The following is a 13,622-nucleotide window of genomic DNA, read 5'->3' on the forward strand; positions in this document are numbered from 1 at the left end:
ATAAGTAAGTGGTGTAGAAATAATATTCTCGGTTCCTTACAAAAAGGAGTTGTGGCAGTTCTTCACTTTTGGTACATGATACTAGGTTCTAAAAATAATGATTTATATTAAGTCCAAAATTGGCTAAACAAAGCAATAGTTCATAGATTGCCTTATTGACTTTTATTAGTTTGAAAAATTAATGGCTTTCTAGTTACATATGATATAGCACTTTCAACAAGAAACAATGCAAGTTATAATACATGTAAGTAAAAGATAATTATTTCCACAATAACAATTATTTTGAAAGTTTAAATTCTCACAAGATAAATAATTGTTTCTTGTTGATCTTCCTTTATGGTATGTTTGAAAAGGAGTTTTTGGAGGGGAAGAGAGAGGAGGACATATTTTTTAATTTTAAATTAAAAGAACTATATATTATTTATGATGACAAATACATTATTAATACATTAAGTTTTTGTTAATATATTAATTTATATTTTTTGTTTTTAAAAATATTAATTTTAAATATATTTATTTAAAATATAAATTTAGTGTTCCTTTCCCTTCCCCTCCCTTCCCCTCTAAAACCTCCTTTCCTAAACAACCCGTTACTAGTTCTTCCTCTAATACTTTTTTTTTTTTTTTACTTTAGCCTTCTCTTCCTCATCTTCCTTCTAAGCTTCTTTCTAAGCAACTTATGCATCTTTTTTAGCCTCAACATCCTCTTTAGTTTCCCTCTTAACCATAGCCACAAGTTTTTCATTATCTTGATTAAAGTTGATGAGGTATATTAAGTCTTCATCAATCATGGGTCCTTCCACCACATAAGTATCTATGCTACGTTGTTATGCAATTATTCTGACAAACATTTCAATGTTGGTCATCCTCCTTACAAGGACCTTGTTACTCCTTGAAGCTTCTTCACATTAACTTGGATTTGCTTTATGGGTCTCCTTGGAGTAGGTATTAAAGATCTTAGTTGGGTTATGGGTTTCATGTTGAGATTTTGACAATTGTACCAAGTTTTTGTTTTAGTAAATGCTAGGGGTTATCATATCCACAGGGATTGCAAGATATACAACTAATTTCTACTATCCTAATATGTGGAATGTGATGTGGATACTGATTGTGCATCGAGATTGATTTTTCTGGACTGTTTGAAATAGGCTAAGTGTATGGTGCAGGGTGTTCTTGCTGTAGTGAGAGGGCCTTAGGAGGAAGGCGTGAAACTATCGCCTTCTCGCTGCAGCGAAAGAGCGCCAGTGATGGGTGCATTTCTGGATGCAGTCTCACTATAGCGAGATTCTGCAGAAACCAGAATGCAGTTTCCTCTGAGATTTTTGCTGCAGTGACGCCCCAAGTATTTTGCTGTAGCGAGAATGTCACGACCAGAAGGGTATTTGAAGGGGTTAGGGTTTGGGAAATTCATATTCCATTTCTCTCTTCAAAATCTTTTCAATTCTCTCGATCCAAAACCTTATTTCACCAATTAAATTGCCTTCAAAGTCGTTCGGGAGTTAGATCGAAGGTTAAAATTGTGTTGGGAATGCTTGAAGGTAAGTTTTAATGGTTAGAGTTTTGGTTTCTCATCCCCATTCTCTATTTCCTCAGTTTCCCTTGGTTCTCATGGGATTCTTCCGTGTATTTAGGATGAAATTAGTGTGAGGAGCACTTCCTTGGTTGATTCGTGTGTGGATCTTCAATCCGGGGTAAGGGGGGACTCTACCCTATCTCATTATGTTTGAATGCCATGTAATTTGCTATGCATTGTAATGTGGATGGTTTGGAATGTGTGTGTTTGGTAGAATTGATTGATTGTAGTGAAATTGTGGTAGAAAGATAGTGTGGAACTTATTACAATCGATATTGAGAAATATTGAGTATAATGAAATGAATGGTTGTAGGAATATTATGATAAAAACTGTATGATTGAACCTTGTGTGATGGAATATGGGCATATGTGTCGTGTGCTGTGAAATAATGTGGGTCTGTGTGCCGTGTGTGAATACGAATACCGTATGTGGTTGAAATGTGTGTGAAAGGGCATGTTAAATGCGGTTGAGAGTATGCTATGAATGGTTCAGCGATACACTGGAGGTGTGGAAGATGAGGACGATAATATCTTGAGGAAGAAAGGGTGGTGGTGACAACAACAGTGAGCGCGAGTGCACCACCGGCCGCACACTCTTCTCCTGACTAGACTTCTGACCAATACCTTTGTCGAGCGACTCGTGACCACACACGTTGCATCCATGAGGTGGGGGTAACTGACGACCATCCATGGTATGAAACTGCGATTACAGTGCCACAGTATGTGTAGCTACGTGCAATGAGCGCACTTGTGTGTGTAAAATGTTGTTGGTGCAGTAAGTGTATTGGTTGTGAACTGAAATGGAATGCATGGAATGTGTTTTTTGTGATTGATTATACTTATGTAGAATGTGTTAGAAATGATGTGAAGTGCATGGGGTGAGTCTTTATGTCTGTGTGTGTTGGATAGTGTAGAGTACTCACCCTTAAATTTATTTTTTAGGTGACCAAGACGATCAGCACCAGACTCAGTGAAGGAATAGATGATACTGCTATAGGGCTTATATTTTATTTTGAAAATATGATGTGATGTATTTGGATTATTTCTGTAGTAGTTACTTGATTAAAATTTGTAAACCCTTATTATTTTGAAATACTTTGTCAAAACTATGCGTTGGGAAAGTCTATTTAAAATGAAAATTTTATTATTCCCATTTTGTGAAATTTATTATTTGAAATTAAATTTAAGGTGTTACAACTTACACCTCATCTACTAATCCTTCACCCACTTTATTCTTAGCTTACATAATATAGTGAGAGTGGCTTCTTAATCCATATAGTGGTTCATCGGCCTTCTAAATTCACATGGTGGAGATAATGTAGTCTGGTCTACTCCAAGCAACTTATTAATAGTCTAGTTGATAAATACAGATTTTACTAGGTTTTTAAGTACTTTTCTAGGTTTTTTTTTTATAGAAAATATAATTTAAAAAATGAAAACTGCACAAAAATATATAAATATTCAATAAAGTAAATTGTTGTCTTTAGTAATTCAAATTATGTGAATTTAATAGAATTTTGATGTAATTTTGTTAGTTTTGTAGGAGATTCTAAGCTAAGATTCTTGAGGATAAAGATTGAAGAAGAGAAAATAGAAGAAAGTGGAAGATTTGAGCTTACAAAGAGTAAAGAATTATCACTTTTTTTAACAATAGTAACCACGCCTATGAAGAAAGGCTCTGCGTTATCACTATTACAAATAATAGTAATTGTTCCAGAACTGGAGTAAGCGGAATCAGCTGCGCATGATCACTATTTTTAAGTAAAGTGAACACGCGCAAGTTTGGATAGAAGGAATAAGCTGCATGTGATCACTATTGCGTGATCACTGAGAAAAGTGATCATGTGCATGATCGAAGGGCAAAACAAGTTGTACATTATTACTTTTGTCAATAAAAGTGATCATTCTAGAGAGCATTTCAGCAAAACAAGCTGTGCGTTGTTACTTTTATCAATTAAAGTGATCATTCCAGAGAGCATTCCAGAAAAACAAGTTGCACGTGACTCCTATTGTGAATAAAAGTGAACATGCACATGATATTTAAGGCAATTTATCTTTGCGTTGCTACTATTATCTCTAAAAGTGGTTGTTCCAGCTATGAAGATTACCAGAAAGCGTTCTGCGTGGTTACTTTATGTTATCAAAGTAACCACGCCAGAAAGGCAGAAAATTTCATAAATATGAAATTAGCTCAGAGATTGAGGATCTTTTCTCATTTTTTTTCATTTCCACACCATAGGAGAGTTAGAAAGGGAGATTGGGGGGGGTGACTTCCAAGCTTTAGACCTTGAGAAATCAGGCTGGGGATTGAATTTATGAAGAAATTCTGCAGCTGCTCTTCTTTTACTCTTTCTCTCTCTTTTTCTTTTAGGAACATGTTCTGATTTCTTTTTGTTAAGGATTGATGGATCTGATTTTGATGTTGTAAATTGATTATGGATTTGGATTTGAAGATCTTGATTGTATTGAACATTTAATTCTTTCCTTAATGCAATTCTTGAATTAGCTGTTCAATTGAATTGAACCTAGAGGATTTTCATCAATGGAATTTGAGCGAATTTCTCATATCTAAATTGAATGTCAAGGTTATGGATATATTAGGGATAAGAATTCGTGATCTTGTGATCTCTTAATTTCTAATACCTAATGCAATGTTTGATTGATTTACACCTAATGAATTAGGGTAGTTAATTGAATATTAAGATCATTAAGGCAAGGGATTGTCCTTTGATTAAATAAGTGAAATTGATCATCAATCAATTAAGGAACATAGAGTTCAGATCTACTTTGTAACACCTTAATTTTAATTTCAATAAACACACTGACCGCAGCTCGGATGTTCGACCTTAATCTATGCTCAAACTGAGCACACAGATCCTCTTCTCCATCACCATGCTGATAATGAGGCTAGTACTTCATTAGCTCCTGAAACTTACCTGCATATTCTCCCACAGTCATACTTCCTTGCTTCAGTTCAAGGAACTCCCTAGCTTTCTGCTTCCTTAGGTCCCAAGAAAAGTAGTTCCCCAGGAAGATGGTCTTGAACATTTCCCATTGGATATAGCCATCTTCTTGTGGCAGGGTCTGACCGACAAACCTCCACCAGTCCTTAGCTTCCCCACACAGCAAGTAAGCGGCATAGGCAACCTTGTTCTTCTCATGGCACCCCATAGCATTGAAGATCTTCACATCAGCCACCCACCTTTAGGCTCCTTCGGGATTGAATCCACCCTCAAACCTTAGAGGATCATGCCTGGTGAAGGTAGACAACCCTCGATACTCAGCCGGCTCTCCGCCTTGATTATGCACCATGGCTTCCAGAATCTGAGCCATGTGTTCCATGAGGTCATTGGTGCCTCTAGCTCCTCTACCTCTACCTCTACCAGACATATTCAATCTAGCTACAACAAGTCAGCAATCACATTCTAGCACATTAGATCAATTTATACATTATAATTTAGGCAAACAAAACAACCAACACTTATCTTGGACGCTTCAGCCCGATACCCCAGTCCAGTTTGGATGAACTGCTCTGATATCAAAATTGTAACACCTTAATTTTAACTTCAATAAATAAGGAATTTCACAAATTTTTGAAATACTAAATTTCCATTTTCAATCCAAGTTTCATTAAACATTTCCAATAAAGAAAGAGGTTACAAATTACATCAAACAATTGCTACAAGACTTATTCTAATACAATAATTTTTAAAATAATATCCTAAGTCCTATAGCAGTTCCATCCACCCCTTCACTGAGTCCAATGCTGATCGTCTTGATTACCTGAAAAATAAATGTAAGGGTGAGTACTCTACACTACTGAAAAACACACAGTCAGCATAAAGTCTCACCTCTAGCACATTTCCAATATATTAAACAAATACAATTATAGGCAACATTATCACATCCAAAGGTGCCATACACAAACTCGTGTATACGCACACCAGCCACACTTACTATGGCACTGTGATAACAGATTTCCACTATGAATGGTCACCGGTTACCCCCGCCTCACAGATACCAAGTGGGCAGTCACGGGTCGCTCAGCAAAGGTAATGGTCAGAGGTCTAGTCAGGAAGAGAGTGTGTGGCCCTTGGTGCACCCGTTCCACAGTCAGTGTCACCACCACTCCCTCTTCCCCAAGGTATTTCTACCGTCCTCATCTTCCACACTCCCAGCGTATCGCTGAACCATTCACAACGGCGCTAACATACCCATTTACACATATTCCATTCATGCACGTAGTAATCATGCTTATACATGGCACACAACCCACATTCCATTTCACAGCATATGGCACGTAGCCAATATTCAGTTATATTACATGGCCCTTGGGCCCACATTTATTCACAATCTTCATTCTATCATGCAACATCTAGCATATAATTCACATTCATCTATTTCGAGTAACACACACAATGTTCATATATCAATGCACATGGCCCACTTTACATTTCTCAATCAACTCATTCTCTGCACGTTTTCTACCTTCTAACTCAGCCACAACTCTATATTCAATCAATTACACATAAAAAGAGTAGGGTAGAGTCCCCCTTACCTCGGATCGATGTCCCACACGCTAAATCCACCAAGAAGTGCTCTCCCCTCACGAATTTCGTCCTAAACACATGGAGAAACTCCATGAGAACCCAGGAAAACCACGAAAACAGAGAAAGGGGATGAAAAACCGAAACCCTAACCATTAAAACTCACCTCCAAGCGTTCCCCACATGAATTTAACTTTCAATCAAACTCTCGAACAACTTGGAGGCAATGTAATCGGTAGAATAAGGTTTGAGAATGAGAGGATCCAAGGGACTTCGAAGGGAGAAGGAGAAACAACCCTCCCTGAACCCTAACCCCCTTTAAATCCTTTCTAGTCGCGACACTCTCGCTATAGCGAGATATTCTCAGGTTTAAATTATTTTAAGAAAAATTTTAAAGTATGAGTAATCCAAAATATTCTAAAAAGAACGAAATTGTTATTTTTATTTTAAAAAAAAGGATAAGTAAATAAAAATGTCAAAAAAAAAGTTTTTACATTATTTTTATTAATGCCAAAATGTAAAAAAGAAAAAAAGAAAAAAGAGAGAGGGGGCAATAATATTCTATGATTAATCCTTTCTCTCAAGTTAAAACAATTTTTTTTTTAATTATGTTTCCTTATTTAAAAGTAAAAAAATATTAAAAAAAATTAAAATCAAGTTAAATTTTATTTAAATTTATTTAATACAAAAATTTAAAAAAAGAGAGAATAATATTTTATAAATATTCCATTTTCCCAAGTCAAAATTCAATTTTTTAGTTCTTTATTTAAAAATAAAAAAAATATAAAAAATAAATTTATTAAAAATAAAAATAAAAAATCAAGTTAGATTTTACTTGAATTTATTTAATACAAAAATAAAAAATAAACAATATATTTTTATAAATAATCCATTTTCTAATTCAAATTAAATTTTTTTTAAACTCTTTATTCAAAAATAAAAAAAATGATTTTTTTTTACTAAAAAAATCAGGTTAAATTTTATTTAAATTTATTTAATATGAAAATAAAAAAAGAGAATACTATTTTGCAAATAATCCATTTTTCAATTAAAACTAAATTTTTAGTTCTTTACTAAAAAATAAAAAAATAAATTTGTACTTAATAAAAATCAAGTGAAATTTATTCAAATTTATTTAATATGATAATAAAAAATAATATTTTATAAATAATACAAGACAGAATGAGAGCAACCAAGAGTAGGCAAAAAAGCTATGCCGATAAAAGAAGAAGATTTCTTGAATTTAAGGAAGGAGATCATGTTTTTCTGAAAGTCACGCCTATGACTGGAATTGGAAGAGCAATGAAATCAAAGAAACTCACTCCTAGATTTATATGACCCTACCAAATTCTTCATAGAATAGGTAGTGTTGCCTATCAAATTGCTTTATCACCTTTTCCTTCAAATCTTCATGATGTATTCCATGTGTCATAATTTAAGAAGTATATGCCTGACCCATCGCACATAATAGAATCAGACACAGTACAAATATGAGAAAATTTGACATATGATGTGCAGCCTGTAAGAATTGAAGATCAGAAAATAAAGCAATTACATGGAAAGTCGATTTCCCTTGTCAAGGTATGCTGGAAAGAAGGTGAACCAGGAGATGCAACATGGGAACTCGAGGAAGAAATGAAGGAAATATCCTCATCTTTTTGTACAATGAATGGTTAGTACCAAATTTCGAGGACGAATTTTGTTTTTTAGTAAGGGAGAGCTGTCACACCCCAAAATTTCCTTACCTCTAAGTTAATTACTAATTGTATCAATATAAATAAATTAGAATTAGATCATATATATATATATATATATAGTTAGGAATTAAAACACACTTAGTCAAATTTACCCGAAAAACAGACGAATTAAGGAAAAACTCGGTAACGAATTATAGTGTAATCCAATTTTAATAAGAATAATTACTTAAAAATTTTGTTTTTATAATTTTATACCATCTAAGTTATGTATTACAAAATTTATAATCAATTAGGGAGAATAAAAATAGAAAATTAAAAATGTTACAACATTGGCCAAAAAGACCAAAATACTGTTAGAATAGGCCTAGAATGAGGACCCAAGTTGGATAAGAAAATGATAATGAAAAATTCTAAAATTTTTATGCCAAATTATTAGGCCAAATGAGGTTGTAATTGTTCAAGAACTAGATCAAAACCTCAAATAGAAAATTCAAATCAAATTTTGCAAATTCAGCACTCAAAGTGGTGTGAAAAGGGCTAGGCAAATGGACCAAAACTTCCAATTTTGTAATCCTATCTTACCCAACCCAATTGGCACGGTTTTGGCATGAAAAATAGACTAAATTTGTCAATAATTGAGCAAAGTATCAGCTGAAGTGAGGGAAGCCAATGAGAAAGAAGACTTGGTTACTAAAATTCCTTGATGATGACATAGGGTCAATGGTTCAATCCTTAACCAAGGTGCCTAACCAAATGCCAACCAAACCCAACCAAACTCAGCCAAAAATAGTGTTAGTGTGAGGGAGAAAATCTGAAATTAGATGTTAGAATTTTCTTTAATTCATTATGTAATTTCCATTATGCAATGACTATTATGAAATTACCTTTTCCCTTCATGATCTTGAATTACGTTGCTTTCACAACACAATATATGGTTCTCATACAATTAAGGGTTTAGAGAGTACTAACCTGAATCCATTGTTCCTTGATGTTACCTCTCTCTTTGATGTCGTTAATCCTTTGGTATTTTTTCCAACTCTTCCTTCCTCTTTCAACTCCTCTCGGATGGTTGAGAGAAAGCTCTTTTCTTGCGTTTACCGTGAGTTCACTCTGAGACCGTGAAAGTGAAAAATAGAGAATGCCATAACCCCTATTTGGTAACCGGTCTTTAATTTATATGAAGGGAGAAAGGAGGGTTTCCTTATAATTGTATTTACAATTATACCCTCAATGACTCTATATTTTATATTTAACCACCATCACATTAAATCATTAATTAGAGTCACGCTATAAGTTACATAGGCCACTATAATAAGATTATTAAAATAATCTAACAATCTCCCACTTGGCCTATGTGACGACTTGAAGATTCAATGAACTGTAAGTGCGCATATCATTGATAATATCAAGTCATCATCTTTTAATGATTTAAGTTGATCGAATCATGGTGGTCACAAATCATTTGACGACATGATTCCTTCCAAGTATCACAGAACCAACCTAAATCAAAATAGCTTTAATCAGTCATACTACAGACTGTAACTCTGATGTGTTTTAAACACTCAACCTGTTATCAAACTCAAACCATACATGTACATTAACACAATTCAGATAACAAGTAAACAAGCAGAAACAATACTTTTATTGAATTCCCAAAATGTCTACAATAGTATGAGCAAAACAATCTATACACATATATGTGAATCACACAATCATGCTAACAACGACTTGTCTATAATGCCCATTCTACCAACATGGCCAAAAACTATTTTAGGAAGCAATCCCTTAGTTAGCGGATCCGGTATCATTAAATCAGTACCAATATGCTCAATAGACACTTTCTATTTATGCACTTCTTCTTTCACTGATAAGTATTTTAAGTCTATATGCTTTGATTCCTTTGAATACTTATCATTCTTAGAGAAGAAGATGGCTGTGGAATCATCACAGTACATTCTTAGTGGCTTTTCTATATTATTAACAATACCAAGCCCTAAGACGAAGTTTCGCAGCCACAAAGCATGAATAGTGATCTCAAAGTAGGCCACAAATTTTGCTTTCATGGTAGACATAGCAATAATGGACTCCTTTCTACTTTTCCATGAAATCGCACCTCCAGCCAACAAGAAGATGTAGCCAAAGGTCGATTTCCTTGAGTCTACACATCCAACATAGTTTGAATCTGAGTAACCAACCACTTCCAGGTGACTAGATCTCCTATAAGTAAGCATGTAGTCCTTGGTGCCTTGTAAATACCTAAGGACTTTCTTTGCAGCCTTCCAGTGGTTCATTTCGGGATTACTTTGATATCGGCCTAACATTCCAACAGCAAAACTGATATAAGACCGAGTGCATGTCTGAGCATACATTAAACTCCCAACCACTGATGCATAGGGAATAGATTTCATTGCTTTCTGCTCCAACTCATTCTTGGACATTGCATTTCACTAAACTTGTCTCCCTTTTGAATTGGAACTACCCTTGATGAGCACTTTTCCATTTTGAATCTCTCTAATACTTTGTTGATGTAGCCTTTCTGAGAAAATCCCAGTAATCCTTGTGATCTATTACAGAATATTTCTATTCCAATCACATAGGAAGCCTCGCCCATATCTTTCATCTCAAAGTTCTTAGAGAGAAACTCCTTCACATCATGCAACAGCCTAACATCATTTGTAGCAAGAAGAATGTCATCAATATACAGGACTAAGATGATGAACTTGCTCCCACTGACTTTCATATAGATACACCGGTCAATAGTGTTCTCTACAAAACCATATGACGTGATGGTATCATTGAACTTAAGATACCATTATCTGGAAGCCTGTTTCAACCCATAGATTAATTTCTTTAACTTACACACCATATTTTCTTTACCCGCGGTCAAGAAGCCATCTGGCTTATCCATATAAACTTCCTTTTCCAAGTCACCATTCAGAAAGGCAGTCTTTACATCCATTTGGTGAAGCTCTAAGTCATAATGAGCCACCAAGCTGGTTCATCCTCTATAAGTTATTTTTGTGGGTTTGGAACATTAACTTGTTGTCTCCTTATGTTGTGTGACCGTGATACAACAAGAGGAATAACAACTGGAGAAGAGAGATCAACTACAGGAGTTTTCGCACGTGTCTCTTTAATTTCCACCTTTCATTTTTCACCACTCCCACTAAACTGACCATTTTTAACTAACCTTGCATTTTCAGACTCAACTATTCTCATACTATGGTTAGGACAGTAGAATTTGTACCTCTTTGATTTTTCAGGATAGCCAATGAAATAACCACTTTTGGTTCTAGCATCAAGCTTCTTTTCATGTGGATTATAAACTCTTACTTTTGTTGGATAACCCCAAACATGAAGATGTCTTAAATTGGGTTTCTTTCCTGTCCACAGTTCATAAGGAGTCTTTGGAACTGCCTTACTAGGAACTCTATTAAGCATATACACAACGGTCTTTAATGTGTACATCCACAAAGACATAGGTATAGAACTGTAACTCAACATACTCCTAACCATTTCCATGATAGTATGATTCTGCCTTTCAGCCACGCCATTTTGTTGTGGTGTACTAGGCATAGTATACTGCGCACATATGCCTCGACTTTCCAGAAGTTTCGCAAATGGACCTAGACATTGTCCACTTTCATCAGATTTTAATATTCACCACCTCTATCTGACCTCACAACCTTTACCTTTCTATCTAGTTGCCTTTCCACCTCATCGATGAACACCTGTAAGACATCCATAGATTGGGATTTTTCATGCAACACATACAGATAACAATAACGCGAGTAGTCATCAATAAAGGTAATAAAATATCTTTCACCACCCCAAGATGGGATGGCAAACCGACCACAAATATCAATATGTATCAACTCTAAGAGTTGACTGCTTCTTGTGGCTAGATTCTTTGATGTGTGTTCGGTTGTTTTCCTTTAATACAATCAACACATACATCCCAGTCAACAAAATCCAATTGAGGTAAAATTTCACTTTTCATTAACCTCATCATCCTTTCTTTGGATATGTGACCTAACCTTTGATGCCACAAGAAAGCAGAGCATTCATTACACACATTCAAATTACTACTAATAGCATTCTCAACATGAAACAAAGATTTATCAAATTTAACATTAAGATTGAAAAGATATAAACTATCAATTAATGTACCAGATCCAAAATAGTATGAGTATTTATACAATGAAAAGGTACCGTTTCCAATCTTATAATTAAAACCAAATTCGTCCAACTTTGCAACAAAATCAAATTTTTAGCACATTAAGGAACATAAAGACACTTTTCTAGATCTATGCAGCAACCAGTATGCAAGATTAATCTGTAAGTCCCTATTCCTTCTATCTGTGCCTTCATTCTATTTCTCATATACAAGAACTTTTCAGTTCCGCTTATGGGCTAAATCGAAAAAAATCCCTGCATTACATGTGACACATGAGTAGTTGCACTAGAATCTAACCACCAGGTATTTTTAGGTACCTCAATAAGATTTGATTCAAAGCATATTGAAACATAATATATACCTTTTTTTCTCGAACCAAACCTTTTGTGACGCCTAAAAATAACAGGATATTTTTTTTTTTTTTTTTGAAACAGGAGAAGCGGAAGGATAACACATTCTTTGAATTCACCTCTAGTACATCACATTTCTGTTTAGGGATTTGTGGTCTCAACGTACAATATCAAAACTAAGTAAAACAACAACCACAACAATAATGCTTCATCATAACTGAATAACCTCATGCAATGGATAGGGAAATATTTAGTGATAATCTCAGAGTACTACACCTTGATAAGGTAAAATGACATAATTAAAATGCACAAAATCAACATAGTTCAGAGATACATGGAATGAAACAGACTGACTCCCTAAGAGCAGTTCCCTAAAAACAACAACAAACAAACTATTCCAGTCAGTCGAGAGGAGAATAATCCTCAATGGGATCGGACTCCTCAGAAGATGTCGGGGAAGCAGAGCTAGAAGAAGCAGCGTCCTCTGTGTCCTCTACAATCCATCCAGCAGTGCGAGGTGGTGAATGAACTGTCGTAAAGGGCGAATAAGTGTTTGGGTAGGTAGGGAGCATGTGGGGCAGTACATCATCATTCCTCACTATGGGTTCTGCCATATATATATCTCTCTCAGTGGTCACAGGGGGTGGAGTAGGTTCCTCAGTAGGGAATGGTACAGGCGTAGGTACTGGTCTAGAACTGGGAGTACGGGGATCAACAGGCATGGGAGAAGGAGTAGCTGCAAGTGCAGGATAAGGTAGGTGGGAGTCTCCAGGTGGGATGGAGAAAACAAGCTCGATGGGGGTGTCAACCATAAAGTGGGTGGTCCACGAGTGTCCGACATCTTGTCCATGAATCACCCGTGCCATTCCATGGAAGATGCTTTGCTGTGCTGCCGCGTCGAACACCCAAACGTCCTCCTCAGATGGCAGGATCCATACCTTCACTCGGAAGCTGGTCATCTGTACAATACATATACAAAAGTACAACAACACACACAAACAGGGGTGAGTTCTCCAAACACAAGCAAACATCCAATAGCCGTACCCCAAGGAAGGTGGCTTTTCACACCATCACTCAAGTCACATCATTATCCAATCTCAGAACAAACATCAATACAATATAGGTCGGTTCATACTTCTCACAGACAATTCCTAGGTTCATCAAACTAATAATGCTCATGATGCATGAATGCAAGTTTCGTCTCTCACTATCCATCCCTCAAATTTTCGTGTTAATGCACATGGTATGCATGGGGATCCCTTACTCTACTGCCAGCGA

The 13,622-nt window shown here is 35.5% G+C and overlaps 1 protein-coding gene across 1 annotated transcript; it reads right to left on the reverse strand.

Moving 5' to 3' along the window:
- Positions 1-677: 677 nt before the first annotated feature.
- LOC113859577 lies at positions 678-4,744 on the reverse strand. The gene is made up of 4 exons (XM_027492312.1): positions 4,510-4,744; positions 4,400-4,452; positions 2,137-2,273; positions 678-819 (listed from the first exon to the last, which is right to left on the reverse strand). Exons 1-4 carry the CDS (start codon positions 4,742-4,744, stop codon positions 678-680), a joined length of 567 nt encoding a protein of 188 aa, XP_027348113.1.
- Between the last annotated feature and the right edge of the window lie 8,878 nt (positions 4,745-13,622).

Source organism: Abrus precatorius, unplaced genomic scaffold, assembly GCF_003935025.1.
Source record: "Abrus precatorius isolate BTA unplaced genomic scaffold, Abrus_2018 Scaffold2, whole genome shotgun sequence".
NCBI lineage: Eukaryota > Viridiplantae > Streptophyta > Magnoliopsida > Fabales > Fabaceae > Abrus > Abrus precatorius.

What these genes read in the sequence shown, in the direction of transcription:
- LOC113859577 (XM_027492312.1), bottom strand. Translation starts at nt 4,744, where the DNA reads ATGGGGTGCCATGAGAAGAACAAGGTTGCCTATGCCGCTTACTTGCTG. An exon ending in GGTCGAACATCCGAGCTGCG is followed by an intron (nt 2,274 to 4,399) that starts GTCAGTGTGTTT and finishes CTGTAATCGCAG; the next exon opens with TTTCATACCATGGATGGTCG. An exon ending in GTGGTGCACTCGCGCTCACT is followed by an intron (nt 820 to 2,136) that starts GTTGTTGTCACC and finishes ATAACAACGTAG; the next exon opens with CATAGATACTTATGTGGTGG.